Genomic DNA, 20,886 nt, shown 5'->3' with positions numbered 1-20,886 from the left:
CCTCATTTTCTGCTTGGCAACCCTGCAGCCCTCTGGACTCCATATCGAGTTCAATAATTTTAGGGCCTGAACTCCCCCATGTCCTAGCCCTATTTCCCAGGCCTTGTTATCACATAGTCTGCCATTACACACTACCTATCGTTCGCTACTAGCAATCTCCATTAACAGCTATCGGCCCTCCCAGTCAGATCATTATCGACTCCTTTGTCAGTCCAAATATGCAAGGCTCTATCCCTACCTATCGTTTAGTCCTTATCCCCTTGCCCCACTCCATCTTCTACATATAAACTGACAGTTTCCGAGCTACCATCAGTTCTGAAGGCGGCTTACTGGACCTGAAACAGTATCTCTTTACCGATGCTGCCAGACCTGCTGACCTTTTCCAGCAACTTCTGTTTTGTTTCTGATTTACAGCATTCACAGTTCTTTCACTTTTTAAATTAGCATCTCTTTTTAGTTTGATGGCAGCATCTTGTTAGCAGCAAACTCAACTTGTGCTGCTACTGTATAATCGCAGCGTGAATTAGCTAGTTTCACCTGTTGCTTAAACTTTTGAGTTACCGTATTCAACAGCCTTCCATGATAAAGAATTCTATAAACGTATCACCCTTAGGGAAAAGATTCCTCCTCATTCCTAAGGGAACCAATGAGCATATTTGTAACACTATGAGAGAACAACACGAGAGACAGTATGTTTAGGAAAAGATAGTTGGAACAGTTTACCAAGGGAATTTATTGCGATTAGTAAATTAGATCACCGTGTAAAAATTGGACCCAAGCCTTGAAAATGAACATGTTATGGAATACAATTGCTAGGACACCAGAAATGTGGAGCAATGATTCCATCCAGTCTGAGACTTTCTGGTTCAAAATCCTATCATGGATCCTCCCATTTATATAAAGAAAGGTGGCTCAATGGTTAGCACTGCTGCGTCGCAGTGCCAGGGACCCAGGTTCGATTGCAGCCTCGGGTCTGCGTGGAGTTTGCACATTCTTCCTGTGTCTGCGTGGTTTTCCTCCGGGTTCTCCAGTTTCCTTTCAGTCCAAAGATGTGTGGGTCAGGTGAATTGGCCATGCTAAATTGCCCATAGTGGTAGGTGCACTAGGTGGGTGGGTTACTCTTCGGATGGTAAGTGTAGACTTGTTGGGCCAAAGGGCCTGTTTCCGCTCTGTAGGGAATCTAATCAATCTAATATGGTCTTAAGAAATGAATTATAATTTACAACTGAAAAATGGTACATTTTTAAAAAAGGAATATCGTGAACTCAGAATCATTGTTTGCATTATGTTTACAGTGAAAATTAGCAGAGATTTCCATGTATGTTTTCATCTGCTTTGTAGTGAGAGTCTGACTGCTTCTGTTCAGATGAGATCATTTGAACACATTACGGGAATAAGATAGTATTCCTGATGAAGGGCTTATGCTCGAAACGTCGAATTCTCTATTCCTGAGATGCTGCCTGGCCTGCTGTGCTTTGACCAGCAACACATTTGCAGAACGGGAATAAGATAAGCTATCTCACACTGCAAAATGATTTGAAACAGATAATAGCTTAGGACTTTTAAAAGCTTAAATTATGGAAGTCATATCAGGAAGATTCCCAGAAGATAAAATAATTTTAATAATTACAACTGGTCATGGGGACAGTTAAACACATACCAAAAGAAAACAACTATTATTATAAATGTAGCATAAACAGTTTCCACATGATTAAAATGGATACCTTCACCCAAAACATCCAGCTATCTCATATAAACATAATGGCTGCAAAAAAAATTAAAGCTTCCCAAGTAGCAGCATTCAAACACAATGGTCATAATCACTGGATCGATATCGTGGAATTCTCCATTTGGTAGCATTGGAGGAGAACATATACTGTACCTCACAGACTGCATTGGCTTAAGTCATCAAGATAGGTGCGAACCCTAAAGGTAACTTGGGATGGGTATTAAATGGACTCTCACCAACTGAATGACATTCTGATAATGAATTTTTAAATGCAAATTATTTAATTATTCCAAGTAAGATTCCAGTAGACTCTGATGTTGGCCTTATAGCACTCTCATTTAACATCCACTTGAACTGCAAATAAGACATTGCTGGTCAAGGGAAAGAGAAAGAGACAAAAAAAAAGTGCAAGCTAGCTAGCCTGACATCAATCTTGGGAAACTGCGAAAACCTGCAATGCCCAAAGAAAAGAACAGTATGATTAGAACAAGTCAACATGATTTTTACAAAAGGGAAACCTTGTTTGACAAATTTCTCAAGCGTTCTTAAGGATGTAATAGCATGTGTAGTTTATCTGGCCATTCAATCAGCAGTCAATAAAGTTTCATAAAAAAGATTAGTTTTTAAAATATATTTGCTCCTGGGTTTAGGTGTCTTTGGCAAGTATTCATTACCCACCCTCAATTGTCCTCAAGAAGGCACTGGTGAGTTGCATTCATAAACTATTGAAGTCCTTTTGGCTTAGGTACACTCACAGGAATTAGATTGGTGGAAGGCAGATTTTATTCAAATAAAATCTGGCCACAGTCGACTGGGAACAGCTCCTTACAAGTTTACAGTAGAGCAATTGAGTGCATTCAAAAACGAGCTGGGGAGAGCACAGGTCCAACATGTACCCTTTATAAGGAAGTGTAGAAGCTATAGGTTCAGGGAACCCTGGATGTCTAGGACAATTCAGGACTGGATGAGCAAGAAGAATAGGGAGAGTCTAAAAGGAGCAATTCAGGTGTGGCCCTAGAAAAATACAGGAAGTGAAAGCAATTACAAGAGCAAAAAGAGGCTGTGAAAAAGGACTTGTGAACAGGATTAGTGGAAATCCAAGATATTTAATAAATGCATTAAAGAAAAGGTGTTAACCAGGGAAAGAATAGATCCCATTAGGGATGAAGGGGAACTGCATTTGAAGCTGCAGAATATTGGAAGAGTGCTGAATGAATATTTCTTTTTGGTTTTCACTCTAGAAAAGGAATACATAAATACAGAATTCAGGAAAAGGGCTGTGAGGAACTTGCAGTTTGATAGAGGAAATGGGAAGGTATTGGAGGTTCTAACAGGCTTAAAAACAGACAAATCTCCTGGCCCAGATAAACTGCATCCCAGGCTCCTGTGGGAGGCAAGGCAGAAAATTGTAGGGGCCCTGACACAAGTTTTTAAATTGCTCTCTGGCTACAGTGTAAGTGCCAGAGGACTGGAGGACAGCAAATGTGGTTCACCTTTTTAAGAGGGGTGGTAAAGGTGAACCAGTAAATTGCAGACCATGAGCCTCACATCAGTGGTAGACAAACTATTAGAGAAAACTCTGAACAGTGAATTAATATCTACTTGGAAATGTGCAGGTTAATTAGGGAAAGTCAACATGGCTTTGTCAGAGGGAGATCATGCCGAATACATTTGTTAGAATTTTCTTGAAAATGTGATTAATTCTTTGGATGAAGAACGTTCAGTTGATATAGTTTATATGGATTTTTACAAGGCTTTTTGACAAGGTCCTACAAAGCAGACTGTTTGAAAAGGGTCGAGAGTGTGGTGCTGGAAAAGCACAGCAGGTCAGGCAGCATCCAAGGAGCAGGAAAATCGACATTTCTGGGCTGGTTGGGGGGGTGGGTGGCGGGGTGAGAGATAAATGGGAGAGGGCTGATGTTAGGGGGAAGATAGCTGGGAATTTGACAGGTAGATGAAAGTGATAAGTCGGCGAGGAGGGTGGAGCAGATAGGTGGGAAGGAAGATGGACAGGTAGGATCGGTCAAGAGGGCGGTGCCGAGTTGGAGGCTTGGGACTGGGATACGTTTGGGGGAGGGAAAATGAGGAAAATGGTGAAATCCACATTGATCACATGTGGTTGGGGGGTCCCAAGGCTGAAGGTGAGGCGTTCTTTCTCCAGGTGTTGGGTGGTTAGGGTTTGTCAACGGAGGAGGCCCAAGACATGTATGCCCTTGGTGGAGTGGGAGAAAAGGATAAAGAACATGGAATTGAGGGAAACCTGATGAGATGGATCAGAAACTGGCTGAGTAATAGGGCACAAAAGGTACTGGTAGAAGGCTGTTTGAGTGACCAGAGGATGCTGTCCAGCAGTGTACCACAAAGATCAATACCAAGACCCTTATTGTTTATTATATACATAAATAATATAGATGAAAATGTGGGGGGGGGGGACTGTTAAGCAAATTTGTAGACAACACCAAGATTAGTAGAGTGGTTAATAGCAAAGATGATACTTGTGGGTTACAAGAAAATATAGATGCGTTGGTCAGATGGACAGACCAGTGGCAGATGGTATTTAAACATGACAAGTTTAAGGGGATATACTTTGGAAGAAGAAGCAAGAATGGCAGGACACTGGGTAGCTTAGAGAAACAGACGGATCTTGGGGTAATTATTCACAGATCCCTGAAGAGGCAGAGCACACGAATAAGATATTAAGGAGGCATATGATATACTTGCTTTGACCAATCATGGCATTGGATATAAGAGCAAGGAGCAGTGGTCAGGCCACAAATGGAGTACTGTGTGCAATTCTGTTCGCCTCACCAAAGGAAGGATATAATAGCATTGGAGGGGGTATGGAGGTGGTTCAACAGGATGATGCCTGGAATGGATTAATTGAGCTATAATGAGAGACTAAATTGGCTTCGATAGTTTTCTTTAGAGCAGCAAAGATTGAATGGTGACATAATTGAGGTGTATAAGGTTGAGGGGTATGGACATGGTGAATACAGAGCAGCTGTTCCCCTTCGTTGAGGTTTCAATTACGAGAGGGCATAATTTTAGGATAAGGGGTAGAAGCTTCAGATGGGATTTGGGAAAAAAAAACATTTTCACTCAACATATTGAATGCATTGCCTGCAAAGGTAACGGAGGCCAGAAATCTTACATCCTTCAAAAAAAATTTGGATGAGCACTTCAAATATCATGACATTCAAGGAGAAGGGACAAGTGCAGGAAATTGTGATTAACACACTTTTATTGGTCATTATCAATAAATAATTCAAATCAAAGTTAAGTCAGTGCAGACTTAATGGGCTTCTCTGCACTGTATGATTCTATGAATAAGTTTCAAGATCTTGAACCAGTGACAGTGAAGGATCAATGGTCCAATTCAAAAGTCAGGATTGTGTATGGCTTAGATAGAAACTTGCAAATGGTGATGTCTCTTGCATTGGTGATAGTGTGGGTGCATTGAAGGAATTTTGGTGAATTAGATTAGATTAGATTAGATTAGATTACTTACAATGTGGAAACAGGCTCTTCGGCCCAACAAGTCCACACTGACCCGCCGAAGCGAAACCCACCCATACCCCTACATTTACCCCTTACCTAACACTACGGGCAATTTAGCATGGCCAATTCACCTGACCCGCACATCTTTGGACTGTGGGAGGAAACCGGAGCACCCGGAGGAAACCCACGCAGACACGGGGAGAACGTGCAAACTCCACACAGTCAGTCGCCTGAGTCGGGAATTGAACCCGGTTCTCAGGCGCTGTGAGGCAGCAGTGCTAACCACTGTGCCACCGTGCCGCCCACAAACTGTGCTTCTTGTAAATGAAGCACACAGCTGCCATGAGTGATGAAGGGAGTGGTAGATGGCATACCAATCAAGGACTTTTTATGTCCTGGCTGGTGTTGAGATTCTGGGGTGTTGTTAGCCTGATGCCATGAGATTTTATGGAGTCTGGTGTCACTAATGTGGACTCACAGGGCAACCTTTCCCAATTGTATACCACTGTCACTGAATGCAGGTCTATCCTGCAGCTGGGACAGGACAGTGATGGAGATGATGCTATATGGGCTATTGTCTTGGAAGATATATTTCCATGAGACTTTTGCTTGACTAAAGTGTGGGATAACTCTCCCAATTACCAGTGCAATTATTGCCCTAGTAGTCTACACTTGATCAGTAAAGTGATAGAAATGGTAATCGACAGTACTATCAAATGGTACATATTCAACAACAACTTATTCACTGATAACAATGGCAATTCAGCTCCTCCAACCTTGATCCAAACTTGAACAAAAGAGCTGAATGCCACATGCCACGTGAAAATTACTTTCATTGACACTGAAGCATCATTTTACTGAGTATAACAAAACTGGAATCAATAGGAATCAGGGAAAACTTTCTACAGTTAGAGTCAGAACTAGCACAAAGAAAAATGGTTGTGATTATTGGAAGTCAATCACTACCGTCTCAGGACATCAATGCAGAAGTTTTTCAAAGTAGTATACTATGCCCAACCATCTTCAGCTGCTTTATCAATGGCCTTTAATAAGTGGCCATTGACGATTACACAATGTTCAGAACATTTATGATTCCTCAGATACAAATGCAGCCTGTGTCCATATGTAGCAAGATCCAGATCATGTTCAGATTCTGTTTGATTTGTGACAAATAATATTCATGTCACACAAATGCAAGGCAATGACCATCACCAACAAAAGAAAATCTAATCATCTCTCCTTGATATTCAAAGGCATTACCACTGGTGAATATCAACATCCTAGGAGGTTACTATTCACCAGAAATTGAAGTGGAAAATCAATTGTATTGTGTTTACCAGGATAGCAAGCCAGAAGCTAGGAATTCTGCAAGAAGTAACTAATTTCACTTCCTGCCTCCCAAATATCTGTCCACCATCTACAAGGCACAAGTCAAGATTATTATAGAATCATAGAATCCCTACAATGTGAAAGCAGGCCAATCAACTGAATGAGTCCACAACAACCCTCCAAAGAGCAACCTGACCCACAATTCCCAGCCAATCCCTGAAACCCTGCCTTTCCCATGGCTAATCCACGTAGCCTGCAAATCACTGGACTGAGAAGGAGACCCATGCAGACATGGAGAGAATGTGCAAACTCCACAAAGACAGTCACTTGAGGGTGGAATCGAACTTGGATCGCTGATGCTGTGAGGCAGCAGTGTTAATCACTGGGCCATTGTGTCACACTTTGATGGAATACTCTCCACTTCCTCAACCACCTGCAGCTCTAACAACAATCAAAAAGCCCATCAGCATCCAGGACAGAACAGTCTGCTTAACTGGCACATTATCTGCCATCTTCAATATTCACTTCTTTCATACCAATACATCGTGGATCAATTACAAGATGCACTGCAGCCATTCACCATGGCTCCTCTGGCAGCACCTTCTAACCCCATATCTTCTACCACCTGGAAGGACAAGTGCATGGGAACACTACCACAAATTCCTCCTCAAAGTAACACAGTTTCCTGATTTGAAACTATATCACCATCCTTAACGGAATGGTTCAAAATCCTAGAAGTCCCTTTCTAAAAGCATCGAGAAGTTAGAATTAGAATCCCTCCAGTGTGGAAATAGGCCTTTCGGCCCAGCAAGTCCACACCAACCCTCTGAAGAGTATCCCATCCAGATCCTTTCCCCTACATTTACCCCTGATACACGCACCTAACTTATACATCCCTGAACATTATGGATATTTTAGCACGGCCAATTTACTTAACCTGCACATCTTTGGACTGCAGGAGGAAACCGGACAACCCGGAGGAAACCCACACAGACACTGGGAGAATGTGCAAACTCCACACAGACAGTCGCCAGAGACTGGAATCGAACCTGGGTCCCTGGTGCTGTGAGGCAGTAGTGCTAACCACTGAGCCATCCACTTTAAGTACACACCAAGGAGTGCAGTGGTTCAAGAAAGCAATTCAAGATGGGCAATAAATGCTAGTCTAACTAGTAATATCCAAATCCTATGAAGAAAAAGAAACAATGTTTCCACTGAAAAAGAAAAAAATTGAAGAGAAGTGAGGATTGAAAGGAAACCATGAAAAACTTTGACACATGGTTTAAAAAAAAGCTAATGAACAATATTGCTTATTTTTATTACTTTCATTCCATTTACTGATTTCCCATCTTCCATTCATCCAATATTGCCTCATCCTTGTTGCCAATTTTCAAAATCTTGCAGGCACTTGCACTCGTTTGAATTGTTTTTTAATTAAATGGTCTATTGGTGCAAATTTGGAAGTACAAGAGATTGGTAATAAGACCAATATGTGAAAAACAGATAAACTGTCAAGTTGAAAAAAAAACTGAGCCAAATATTAAACTGGAATTTTCAAAAATAAAACTATGTCAACTGTTATCATTTTATTGTAACAGTAGATTTGCAAGTGCAATGCAACACGGCACACTCAATATTAGTTGATACATTCACAATCCATTTCTATACAGAGTAAACTTATGTCATACAATTTGCAAACACAAACGTAACAGTTGATGAATGGCACGGTATAAAGTACTAAGCTAATACCTGTTTAAGTACAAATGTTTGAACTATTATAATACCTTAGCAATGCAGGCAGGACAAAACCAGTCTCCATCTGGAATTGTCGTAATCTTAGGTCTGTGGCAGTAAGTATGACATCCCTTGTCACAACCATCACAAAGTAGAAGCAATTCTTCATTATCTCCTTTTCGACATATCTGGCAATACTGATCAAAATGACAGAAAATATATTTGGTTAGGTTAAACTGTATCAAGAAATTATGTAGCTCTTGTTTACCGTACCGTTACCTGAACAGCTCAGTTTTGCGTAGGCAACAGCTAACAATTATCTTATATAAGGCACATGTATAAATATCATAACAATGTAAAATAAATCTTAATCAGTGGTCTGCTCAGTGTAGCTGTGCTGGAAATCCTATTTCTAATATCCATTTGGAATGCAAAACACAGAAATCATTGGAACTGTTTCCTCTAAAAAGGATAAGCTCTCCCAGCTGCTTGTAGAGCACTTTCAAAGGGAAAAAGCTTATGGGTTTTGTTCCACCCAACACAGTCACCCTGGCAAGCTGATCAAAATGGCACATATGTAGCTACATTTCTGTAATAAGTTGTTTCATTCTACTTTCTGCATGCTGCAGACATTAATAGTCAGATGTAATCAAAGAAATAAAGAGAATATACTTGAATTAAAACACACTAGAAAGAAAAAGCACTCACAACTTTCATGATTGATTTCTCCCATGCTATAGCCTTCTCTAACTGTTGAAGGCACATTGCTACCTGAGCAGCACTGTGAGCTTGAGACAAGGCTTTACGCCACATTTTCAATCCAGGAGCAATGTCTTCCTCACTTCTGTTGAAAGCAACAAAAGAAGAAACATTTTTTTTAAAAAAGTGAATTCAGTTCAGATCATGATGCCAAATAGGTAAATATTACATAAAGCCAACCATTTTAAACAGCAGTGTGCACAGCCAGTAAAGAGTTGATATGACGTTTAGGCATTTGAACTCCCCTATAGCATTGTGGCAACATGCCTTAAAGCTAATAAAGGACCATATGACGTAGGACATTCCTGCAGACAAAAACATCCACAGTAAAAGAAGTCTCTACAAAGCACCATGCAGATAGGATGATCCACATGGATCACACACACACAAGAACAAGGGGGAAAACAGGCAAGAAAAAGGCTCCAATTAGCAGAAAAGCACAATAATTTTCCAAGTTAATCTCGATAACCTACCCATCACCATCACCAGTATTGGATGGTGCAGGAGCAGGAACTGTAACTGTGCCCACATTATCCAGTTTGATCTGAATGGTGGTACTTAAGGGGCTCTTCAGATACCTTCTCTCTATGTTCTTCTCCAAATCAGCCAGCCTCGTTACAGCTATATCTAGAGGGTTGCCATCCCGTCGTTCTATACTGCTGCAATTTTCCGTGTCCTCTTCGCCATTGTGGTCTCCACCAGTCTGTTCCAACTCAAAAGGTTTGTGTTCATAGTAGACTAGATCATCTCGGTCTGAAGCAGGTTCTGGACATATCCAGCCCTGTATAAGGATAAAAAAGTTTGCTTCATTGTTCTTCAAATAGCTTTTTTCTTTTGAATTTGCACTCCTGAATGCAATGCTACACGGTGATACAACTCTACAGATGCTGGTAGCTCTCAGGTGCAGTCAAGTGAAAGCCAGGAAAATTAGTGTAGGTAGGTTATATAACTATGGGGGAAAGGAGGAAGAATCACCAATTCTTTCCTTTGACACAACAAGTATGCAGAGAGTTTACTGGACCATCCCAGCTAATTTTTTCCTTAGCTTAAAGTACACTATAATCACCTTACTACTTCTTAGCTGAGACAAGAAAGCTCTGTACAGGCCTGAGATCACTAAACTTTGGGGGTGGCTATTCTTAAAATTAAGCAAGCACAGATATACGATCTATAGCTGTTTCTCCTCTGCATACCAACATTAAGGAAATGTTTCTCACAGTGAATAGTCATTTGTTATAAAATCTAAAGAGAAATATCCAGCACTATGTTATTGCAGTTACGGTAAACCTCCAGACAGAGCAGAGTCAATGTGGCTTCAGGAAGGGAATATTTAGTACAGTTCTTTCAGAAGGTAACAAGCAAGATAGGTAAAGGGAATGAGAAGTAATATAGTTGGATTTCCAAAATATGTCCATAAAAGTACAACACTTCAGGCTTTTGAAGAAAAGAAGAGCATATGATGTTGGGATAGTATATTAGCATAGATAGAAGACTGGCTAACTAATAGACAGTGGGATAAAGGAAGCATTTTCAGGATGGCAAACTGTAACTACTGGAGTGCCACAGGGATCAGTGCTGGGGCCATGATTATTTGCATTATATACTAATGACTCGGATGATAAAAGAGAATGTACTATTGGCATATTTGCAGATGACACAAAAATGGGTGAGGGGACAAGATTGAGGATGATTGAGTCTGCACAGGGACATAGATAAATTCTACTGAGTGGACAAAAATTTGGCAGATGAAATATAATGTGGGAAGATGTAAAGCTATGCATGTCGGCAGGAAACAGAGGATTTGATTGTTACTTAAACGGGAAAAACCTGCAGAAAGCTGCAGCAGAGAGGGGAGTGTGGATCCTGATGCATGAATCACACAAAGCTAGCATCCAAGTTCTGCAGGCAGTAAGGAAAACAAATGTCCTGTTGACTTTTATGGGAAAGTCCAGGACCAGTCCACTCTCATCTGAGTAAGATCCAGTTAGGCCTATCTAATCGAAGTAAAGGATCTATCTCTTCATTACAGCAGAGGTGAGGAGGAATTTCACCTGTCAGACGGTAGTACATCTGTGAAATTCATTGTCACAAAGTGTTGAGGCTGGGTCATTAACTGTATTCAAAACTGAAATAGATTTTTAGCCAATAAAGAAATTAAAGGATTATGTACAACGTTCAAAATCACACAACACCAGGTTATAGTCCAACAGGTTTAATTGGAAACGCTAGCTTTTAGAGCGCCGCTCCAAACAACCACCTGATGAAGGAGCAGTGCTCCGAAAGCTAGCGCTTCCAATTAAATCTGTTGGACTATAACCTGGTGCTGTGTGATTTTTAACTTTGTACACCTCAGCCCAACACCAGCATCTCTAAATAAGGGTTATGTAGGTACAGAAAGAAAATTGAATTGAAGATTATCAGATCAGCCATGACTTCACTGAATGAAAGAGCAGTGCTCTCTGAAAGTTTTTGATTTCAAATAAACTTGTTGCACTATAACTTGGTGTCATGTAACTTCTCACGTGATCTCATTGAACAGCGAAGCAGACCCAATGGACCAAATGGCTTATCTCTGCTTCTGCATCTTATGGTCAAGCTTTGAGGAATCAGGAGGTGAGTTACTCACTGCAGGATTCCTAGTATCTGACCTGTTCTTGTAACAACAGCATTTGTATTGCAAGTCCAATTCATTTTCTGGTCAATAGTAACCCCCAGGATTTTGACAGTAGGGGTTTCAGCGATGATAATGTCAATTGCAGTCAAGGGCCATGGTTACATTTTCTTTTGCTGGAGATAGTCATTACCAGGCATCTTTTTGGTGGCATATTACTTGGCACTAGCCAGCCAAACCTGGATATAGCCAGATCTTGCTGCAAATGGCCATGAACTACTTCAGTACCTGAGGAGTCACGAATGGTGCAAAATATTGTGCTGTCAATAAACATTCTCACTTCTGACCTTGTGATGGAAGGAAGGTCATTGATGAAGCAGTTGAAGATGATTGAGCCCAGACACTACCCTGAGGAACCTATAGAGAGGTGTCCTGGAGTGGAGATAAGTGACCTCAAAACCATAACCAGCTTCCTTTGTGCCAGGTAGGACTCCAGCTAGGCAAGAGTTTTCCCTGATTCCCCTTTACTCCAGTTTTTTTTTACGGTTTCTTCATGCCACACATGGTCAAATGTGGACAATATGTCAAGGGCAGTCACTCTGGAATTCAGCTCTTTTGTTTTGATGTTGTAATGAAGTGAGAAGCAGTGTGACCTTGGCTGAACCCAAACTGAGTGTCAGTGAGCAGGTTATTGCCCAGCAAGTGCTTTGTGATAGCGTTACTGAGGACTGTTGGTAACTGGCAGGATTGGATTTGTCCTGGGATTAGGACATACCCAGGGAATTTCCCACATAGATGAGAAGATGCCAAAGTTGGAGTTGTACTGTAACATTAAGGATGCAAGCTCTGGAGCACAGTGCATCACCAGAGTCCATAGACTTTACATTATCTAACTGGCCGACAACAATTTCCTCATAATGTGTGGAGTGAATTGAACGAGTTGAAGACTGACTTCTGCAATGCTATGAACCTCTGGAGGAGGCAGAGATGGGTCATCCACTCAGCACTTTTGACGGAAGATTGTTGTGAATGCTTCTGCTTTATTGTTTATAGTGATCTGCTAGGCTCCTCCGTCTTTGAGATGATTCATGGAGCTTCCTCCTCCAGTGAGTTGACCGACCATTATCATTGATGACCGAATGTGGCAAAACTACAGAGTTTAGATATGATCCATTGGTTGTGGGATTGTTCAGTTCTGTCTATCGCTATTTAAGATGCTTAGCACACAAGTAGTCCTGTGTTGCAGGTTGACAACTCATTTTTAATTTGCTTCATGCTGCTCCTAGCATGACCCCCTGCATTTTTCATTGAACCAGGCTTGGTGGCAGTGAGTGATATGCAGGGGCATACAGTTGCAGACTGTATAATAGTACAATTCAGCTTCTGTTGATGACCCACAATGCCTCACAAATGCCCAATCTTAAGTTGCCAGATCTGTTCAAAACTATCCTATTTATCATGATGATAGTGCCATACAATATGATGTAGGGTACTCTCAAGGTGGGGCTTTGCAGAGGTCACTCTTATCAATAATGTCAAGGACATATGTCTGTGGCAGGTAGATTGGTAAGGATGAGGTTTTATCTTCTTGCCGGTTCCTTTATCACCTACCACAGATCCAGTCGAGCAATATTCTTTAGGAATCGACCAGCTCTGTAAGCAGTTGTGTGGCTGACCCACTCTTGGTGGGAGACTTTAAGTCCCCCACCCAGAGTACATTCTGTGCACTTGTCACCTTGAGTGTTTCTTCTAAGTGATGCTCAACACAGAAGTGCACTGATTCATCAGCCAAAGTGTGCGCAGTGTGTGTCTTATGTGTGTAACACAGTGAATTGCAGAAGGCTCCATGTACATGCTTCAGAACTTGCTGCACCCCTAGCTGAGTTATTCAGAGACATCTATAAGACAGGAATCTACCCAAGAATGTGGAAAATTGCCCAGGTATGTCCTGTAATGGACCACAAGATTAGTAGTAGTATTGGATTTTCTGCAGTGAATGACTTGTGTCCTGACTCTAACACCATGTACAACAGAAAAAGTCAAGGGAATGGTGTAATGGTCTACACTACTTTGGGGTGGGCAGCTGCAGCAATATTCAAGAAGTATGATGTCATTGAAGACAAGGTAGCCCATTCATTACATCAGGCGTTCCTTCAGAATCCATGCACTATGGATGGCAGGGTAGGCAGTAGCAAAGTGATACTGTCACAAGACTAGTAATCCATAGACATTGATAATTTATGGAGACCAGGATTCAAATTCCAACAGTGGTCCCTTTGTTGTTGTTTAAACATGCCTGTTCAGACATGCTATTGCACACCTCCAGGCAGGTGGGAGTTGAATATGGACCTTCTGGCCTAGGGATAGGGACACTACAAGACCCAGCAGTGGTAAATTTCAGTTTCTGTTCAAGTGATCACCAGCATGTTGATAATTAGTAACACCACTCCATATCATGCAACAGTGAAGTCATAGAACCACTAGCAATAAAGTGACCAACTTAATTAATTATGCTTATTCCCTCTCTTAAAAAACTGACTAAAGCCATTCCTTCATTCTTTCCTCATAAGTGAGCATCCACTGCCATTTTACAAGTTATTACTTAATGCACTACCACCACCATTTCACACTTCTGCCTTTATAATGTAGGGAGTGTCAATATATCATAGAATCACCCAGCAAAGAAGGAAATCATTCACCCCATCATCCCTTTACCAGCTTGTTGAAAGAATTAATTAACCCCATTCCTTAATGTTTTCACCACAGGCATGCAAGTATTGAGCTTATGATAATTAAGGTTTGGGCACTGCACCTTCAGCAGAGATGTCCAGGGACTGACAAGACTAACTTCTAAAAAGTACAATCAACAGTAATACTTTGGAAAATTTGCTCCTTAGAAGTAGGAGCAGGAGTAGGCCCTTCAGCCCTTCCAGTCTATTCTACTATTCAATGAGCTCATGACTGATCTGGCTTAACTCCATATACTTGCCTTTGGCCCATATCATTTCATCCCTTTGCTTAACATCGATCTCGTATGAGAAACCTTGGAAAAACATGTTATAATGTGAAAAATTTCAAGATCACTAAGGAAGAAGAATCTTGACAAAGTTACACACAAGTTATAACTCCAGTCCTTTGCAATTTTCCCCAATCCCATGGACAGGGATTTCTTGGTATTGGACTCTATTGAATGCTGCGTTCATGTCCAGGCTGATCAATCTCATCTCACCAATGGAATTCTGCAAACATAAATGTTTGGACTAAAGCTACAAAGGGGACCTGGAAACTTTGCATCAATAAGCTAGTTAATGATGAATAAGTGCTGCTTGACAACACTTAATAACTTCCATCATGTTGATAATGATTGACAGGGTGATCAAGAATTAACCATTTCAAACACCACCATCTCCAACTACTTTAAACACACTGTTTCTGCACTTCAGCCTTTGTTTTCAATACAATTGACCCGAACTCTCCAAGAGACTAAAATATTTATTTAATACTTATTTCTGTCTTGATTATGTTGCTCTTAAGACCTATTCTCTCTCTCTTTTACACCCACTTTATATCTCCTTTTTTCTCTTTCTCCGATATTAACAATTCTTTTATTTCCTTTGTTGGCCTTTGTCTATGTCAAAAGTACTTTAAAAAAACATTGTTCACACCTTTCAGTTCTGAAAAGGAGTAACACCAGACTCCAAACATTAACCCTGTTTCCCTACCCTCAGATACTGCCAGACCGGAGTTTCTCTAGCATTTGTGATTTTTTACATTTCCTTCAAACTTCTTTATTTCCGAGATTATCAATTAAATTAGTCAGACCCAATTTGTTTTTTTACAAATCCATGCACGTTTACCCTACTTAATTCAAACCTCTTCAAATTGTTAGCATATTTTTAAAGAATCTGACAATGCCTTCTGGAACCTTAGCCACACTGACTAGTAGTTACTACGACTAATCTTACATCCTTTCTTGAATAAAAGTGTTATATTTGCCAATCCCCTAGCCCCCCTAAACATCTAGGAAAAACTGAAAGATTAGTTTGCAGATGATACCAAAATTGGAGGTGTGTGGACAGTGAAGAAGGTTACATCAGAGTACAATAGGATCTTGATCAGAAGGGCCAAATGGGCTGAGGAGTGGCAGATGGAGTTTAATTCAGCTAAATGCGAGGTGCTGCATTTTGCAAAGACAAGTCAGAGCAGGATTTATACCCTTAATGGTAGGGTCCTGGAGTGCGTTGCTGAACAAGGAGATCTTGGAGTGCAGGCTCATAGTTCTTTAAAGTAGAGTCACAGGTAGATAGGATAGTGAAGGCGGCATTTGGTATGCTTTCCTTCATTGGTCAGAGTATTGAGTACAGGAATTGGGAGGTCATGTTGCGGCTGTACAGGACATTGGCTATACCACTTTTGGAATACTGTGTGCAATTCTGGTCTCCCTCCTTTTGGAAGGATGTTGTGAAACTTGAAAGGGTTCAGAAAAGATTTACAAGGATTTTGCCAGGGTTGAGCTATAGGGAGAGACTGAATAGGCTGGGGCTGTTTTCCCTGGACTATCGGAGGCTGAGGGGTGACCTTAGAGAGGTTTATAAAATTATGAGGAACATGGATAGGGTAAATAAACAAGGTCTTTTCCCTGGGGTTGGGGAGTCCAAAACTAGAGGACATAGGTTTAGGGTGAGGGGGGAGAAATTTAAAAGGGACCTAAGGGGCAACATTTTCACGCAGAGGGTGGTGCGTGTATGGAATGAGCTGTGAGAGGAAGTGGTGGAGGCTGGTACAATTGCAACATTTAAAAGACATCTGGATGCGTTTATGAATAGCAAGGGTTTAGAGGGATATGGGCCAAGTGCTGGCAAATGGGACAAGATTAGGTTAGGACATCTGGTCAGCATGGACAAGTTGGACTGAAAGGTCTGTTTCCGTGCTGTACATCTCAATGACTCTATTTAGAGAAGCCCTTGCTCAACTTCCACTCCCACTTCCTTTAGTAAATTGGAATGCAAGTGAACCAAACCAAGTGCACCATGTTTCTTAAATATCACCTGCCTTTTTGGTATCTCCATCATCTTAATCTTCACACTATCCATTGCACCTACAATTTCTGCAGCTACTGCTTTTTTGTAAACATTCTTCTTCCTTTGTAGTCTTTTTCACTTTCCAACATTTTATGTTCAAGGTTCTCATAATTGTAGTAAATTTTCTAAACTACTATTCTAAGATTTAAACATGTTCACTGAATTGCTAGTCCAATAGTCTGGCAATAGATCATCCAATAACAAATCCACTTTATTATTGTACCAGACTTTAATGACAGGTATTATTTCATTCTTCATTAATTACAACCATTATTTAATGTATTACACAATTTCATCAGTTTATACAAGCTTTTATACTATTTTGCACAAAATGAATACCTTAAATAGTCCCTACCTTTATCTGCAGACTTGCTGATGCCACCTTTCTTTCCAGCTCTTCAACTTGCTGAAGAAGGGCAATGTCAATTTCAAATGCTTGATCTTCAATTGACCAGTTACGCACAGCCTCATCAGTAACCTGGCTTTCTTCACCATCTTCACTTATTTCAAATATTGCAACTAAGTGAAAAATAATTTTGAATTGCTGAAAGTCATTCTCTTGTTATTCTGTCTTCTAATAGAAATGTAGAATCCAACAAAATCTTCATTCATGTCAGTTTAGCATTTAATAACTACAGTGAATTCAGCATTGTCAAATAACAATTCTATTTGTACAAATAAGCTGTTCAAATGATTTAAAACAGTATTATAACTTCATACCATCTTTACTTTTGATGCAAGCCTGACTGATGTAATCCAAGTGTTTTTGAAGTTGTTTCTGCAAAGCCTTTTCTCTTATTCCCCTGAGATGAAGTACTTTAGACAGCGTCTTTAGCTCTTCTGGATCAATGATTCTCCACCAGCCTTGTTGCATTTCTTATGAAACAAACAAGTACAAAGTGACAAACGTCAATAACTGTTTATTTTTATAAAGTGTCCTTAAAATCTACTAAAAGCATTTTTTACATTCCTTTTCTCTTTATGAACATTCCAGCAATTTGACTGCAATGATGTCAAATGATCAGGATAGCTCGGCAGTTCAATTTTTATCTAACACTAGGGGTTTCAAAGTTAAAAATCACACAACAGGCTATAGTCCAATAGGCTTAATTGGAAGCACATTAGCTTTCGGAGCGATGCTCCTTCATCAGTTGATCACCGTTCACTCCGAAAGCTAGTGTGCTTCCAATTAAACCTGTTGGACTATAACCTGGTGTTGTGATTTTTAACTTTGTACACACCAATCCAACACCGGCATCTCCAAATCATGACTACTAGGGTTTTCAACATAGTGTAGCTGGAAGAAAATATAATAAATATTACTGCATTAAAATGCAACCAGCACCTATCTAAAAAAATATTAAAAGCTACTCACCACTCCTTTTATAATCAGAGATAGAGAATGTAAGTAAATATACATGTGCTGCCAAAAGATTAAGAATAGAATGCCAAGAGTAACACAAAAACTACAACAAAAATAGTTGAAGAAACAAGAAAAACACTACTTAAAGGAAACACCCCATATAGTCAACATAAAATAATGAAGGGGATCTGGAGGGAGTGAAAATAATTATCAAGAAATTCAATTTCACCATAAAATGGGTGAACAAAGAGTGGGTCACAGATATAATCTGTCTATTGTCTCATTCCAAGTAGGATGCAATAGTGATAGTTGATGAAGAAAGCCAGGTTACTCATGAAGCTGTGCATAACTGGTCAATTCAAGATCAAACATTTGAAATTGACGTGTCCATTCTTCAACAAGTTGAACAGCTGAAAAGGAAGGTGGAATCAACAAGTCTGCAGATAAATGTAGGGACTATGTAAGTCATTCATTTTGTGCTGTAAACCTATTGTGAGTCAAGCACGCAACCAGAATGATGCATAGGGAATCAAGTGTTGCTGATGCTGTTGAACAGAAGTCAACATTCTATATGGAAGGTGTACTTTGGGTACAGCCAGAGAGGTATTCTCCAAATACAGAATTTTATTGCTAGACTTGCTGTACACTGTAGGGTGGCATAGTGGCTCAGTGGTGAGCACTGCTGCTTCACAGCGTCAGGGACTTGGTTTGATTCCAGCCTTGGGTGATTGTCTTTGTGGGTTTCCACCAGGTGTTCTGGTTTCCTCCCACGGACCAAAGATGTGCAAGTTAGGTGAATTGATTGTGCTAAATTGCCCAGTTGCGACCAGGTTAGGTGGGTTAACTGTGGTGATGCAGGTTTACAGGGACAGGTTGTGGGTCAGGTTGGGATTCTCTGGATGGGTCAGTGCAGACGCGATGGGCCAAATGGCCTCTATCTGCACTGCAGGGATTCTAATGATACTATGTTATCCCTTAAGTTTGTTGATGCTACTTCAGGAAATCCTGGTTCAGATGAGAGACAAACGAACATCCTTCCTGACCTCAGGCCAAACAAAACTGCCCAAGGGAAGAAATTGGGGAGATCAATGTCGAAGGTTTACATTTGCTCACACCTCCAACCACAATAGTCCAACTTCCACCACATCCCAATACTCTCCTGTAATTACGATATCACATTTTACACTTCCTTCTCCTCAAATACCTTTGCAACTAACACATACTATTCTTTCAAAAGAGAAAGTTAACTGAACATAGGAAATACATCTTCTCTTCATTAATCAAGTTAAACCCATCATCATCAGCATAGCAGAGTCACAATTCTATTAACTGCCATACTAGAGGAGATATCACAACTTTTTTCAAACCTTACTAGTTTTCTCTCTTCTTACTTTTAACTCACCCTTAACACTGCATGTGAAATAGTACTCGTGCTTCCACCAGTTACATTATTTTTGCTCCCTTCACATTAAGCCTTGTCCCTCATTTTGATTTCAAGTGCTGAAGACGTGGAGGTTCCTTCAGGAAGAGGAAGCCAGCTCTTGTCTTCCTCACCCTAACTGAACCTGTTCAGATACTAGCAGCGTGCATACTTCAGAGATGAGATGTGGTTTGCAGGTTTTCACACAGTGAATCTCTGAACGTATTCAATCTAGGCAATAGGACAACACAAGTGCCTACTCTCCAGGAAGCAAGGCTGTTATGCTGTAGCTCTGCTGTACTCAGATCATTAGGATGCAGACTTCCAAACAAATTCAGAAGGGATATATCAGGAAATGCTGGGCAGACTAGACAACCTGCCAACATTTCTACACAAGGTTGCGGACATCCTTCAAAAATGTACTAAGTGGCCAATATGACAATGGTGTCCACCATGTAGAAGTTTCCTACTAAGACAGCTTCTTCATCGCTAGTAGGAGCTTCTACAGCATCACATCACTCATGCATTCCATTCTCATTTTAAGGTAACTTCATCAGAGCACGAAAACAGGTTAATACGCATACAAAAATGACAAATGGTTTACAGAGAGTCATTTACAAACACATCTGTTAACTGTTACAGATAAATTATTTGATAAAATTATTTTTTTGGTGTTCTTTACACTTGTGCTAAAAAGCGAGGACAAGACAAAAGATTTGACAAAAGGAAAGTAATTAGAAAGTGGTAGATAAGAATTGCTGGACTGTTGGTGTGTTGAGGATGCAAAGAAAGATTTCAGAAAAATGATGTTTGGAAATCTACTCTGACCACCTGACAGCTTGGGGGTATGCTTGTCAACATTTTTTCCAACTCTTCATACTGTTTCTTCTGCTTCACATTTTGATATCCAGGTGTTAAGAGCTTATTCTTCATGATGAGATATTTGAATCATGTAGCTGATGACTGGACTGCAAAAAAAAATTCTGAATGTTCAGGTAGTGGCACTGCTTGAACAAGCTGATTGTTGATAACAATTCTAGTGATGGCATGGCTCTCATGAAGGCCAGCTATGTAGTTATACCTCGATTCCTGACAGGAGTTATGACAATGGCTGGACAGGATTCCCCTTCTAACCTGGTAAACAATCTGTACTGAGAAATGTGATGTATAATGAATATGTTATGACTTCTAGCAGGAAACCAGATTCAGGCCTGACTGGTGTGTTGGTTGTGATCTCAAACCAGCTACTATGGGGGAATGGAATCCTTTTTAAGCAACAAAGATGCTACACATGGTGAAAACTAGCACACAAGGCAATAAAAATGCAGTCTATGACATCCTCCATCCTGGAGAAACTAACAT

General features: G+C 40.5%; 1 protein-coding gene across 8 annotated transcripts in view; it reads right to left on the bottom strand.

Annotated features, from left to right (window-relative positions):
• The window catches only part of baz2ba (bromodomain adjacent to zinc finger domain, 2Ba), a 369,151-nt gene that overhangs the window by 10,325 nt on the left and 337,940 nt on the right, over positions 1-20,886 (bottom strand). For 6 of the 8 annotated variants that reach the window (XM_060827214.1, XM_060827207.1, XM_060827209.1 and 3 more), the window contains 5 exons: positions 17,462-17,617; positions 17,097-17,260; positions 9,523-9,830; positions 8,999-9,134; positions 8,341-8,487 (listed from right to left, as the gene is read on the bottom strand). In XM_060827214.1, the coding sequence (XP_060683197.1) occupies positions 8,341-8,487; positions 8,999-9,134; positions 9,523-9,830; positions 17,097-17,260; positions 17,462-17,617 (911 nt within the window). The remainder of the gene's footprint in view (positions 1-8,340; positions 8,488-8,998; positions 9,135-9,522; positions 9,831-17,096; positions 17,261-17,461; positions 17,618-20,886) is intronic. The other 2 variants (XM_060827211.1, XM_060827212.1) reach the window with 1 other exon arrangement.

Source organism: Hemiscyllium ocellatum, chromosome 7, assembly GCF_020745735.1.
Source record: "Hemiscyllium ocellatum isolate sHemOce1 chromosome 7, sHemOce1.pat.X.cur, whole genome shotgun sequence".
In the NCBI taxonomy this organism is placed as follows: Eukaryota; Metazoa; Chordata; class Chondrichthyes; order Orectolobiformes; family Hemiscylliidae; genus Hemiscyllium; species Hemiscyllium ocellatum.
Note: the sequence above shows the minus strand (reverse complement) of the source record. Positions and strands in the feature narration are given on the sequence as shown.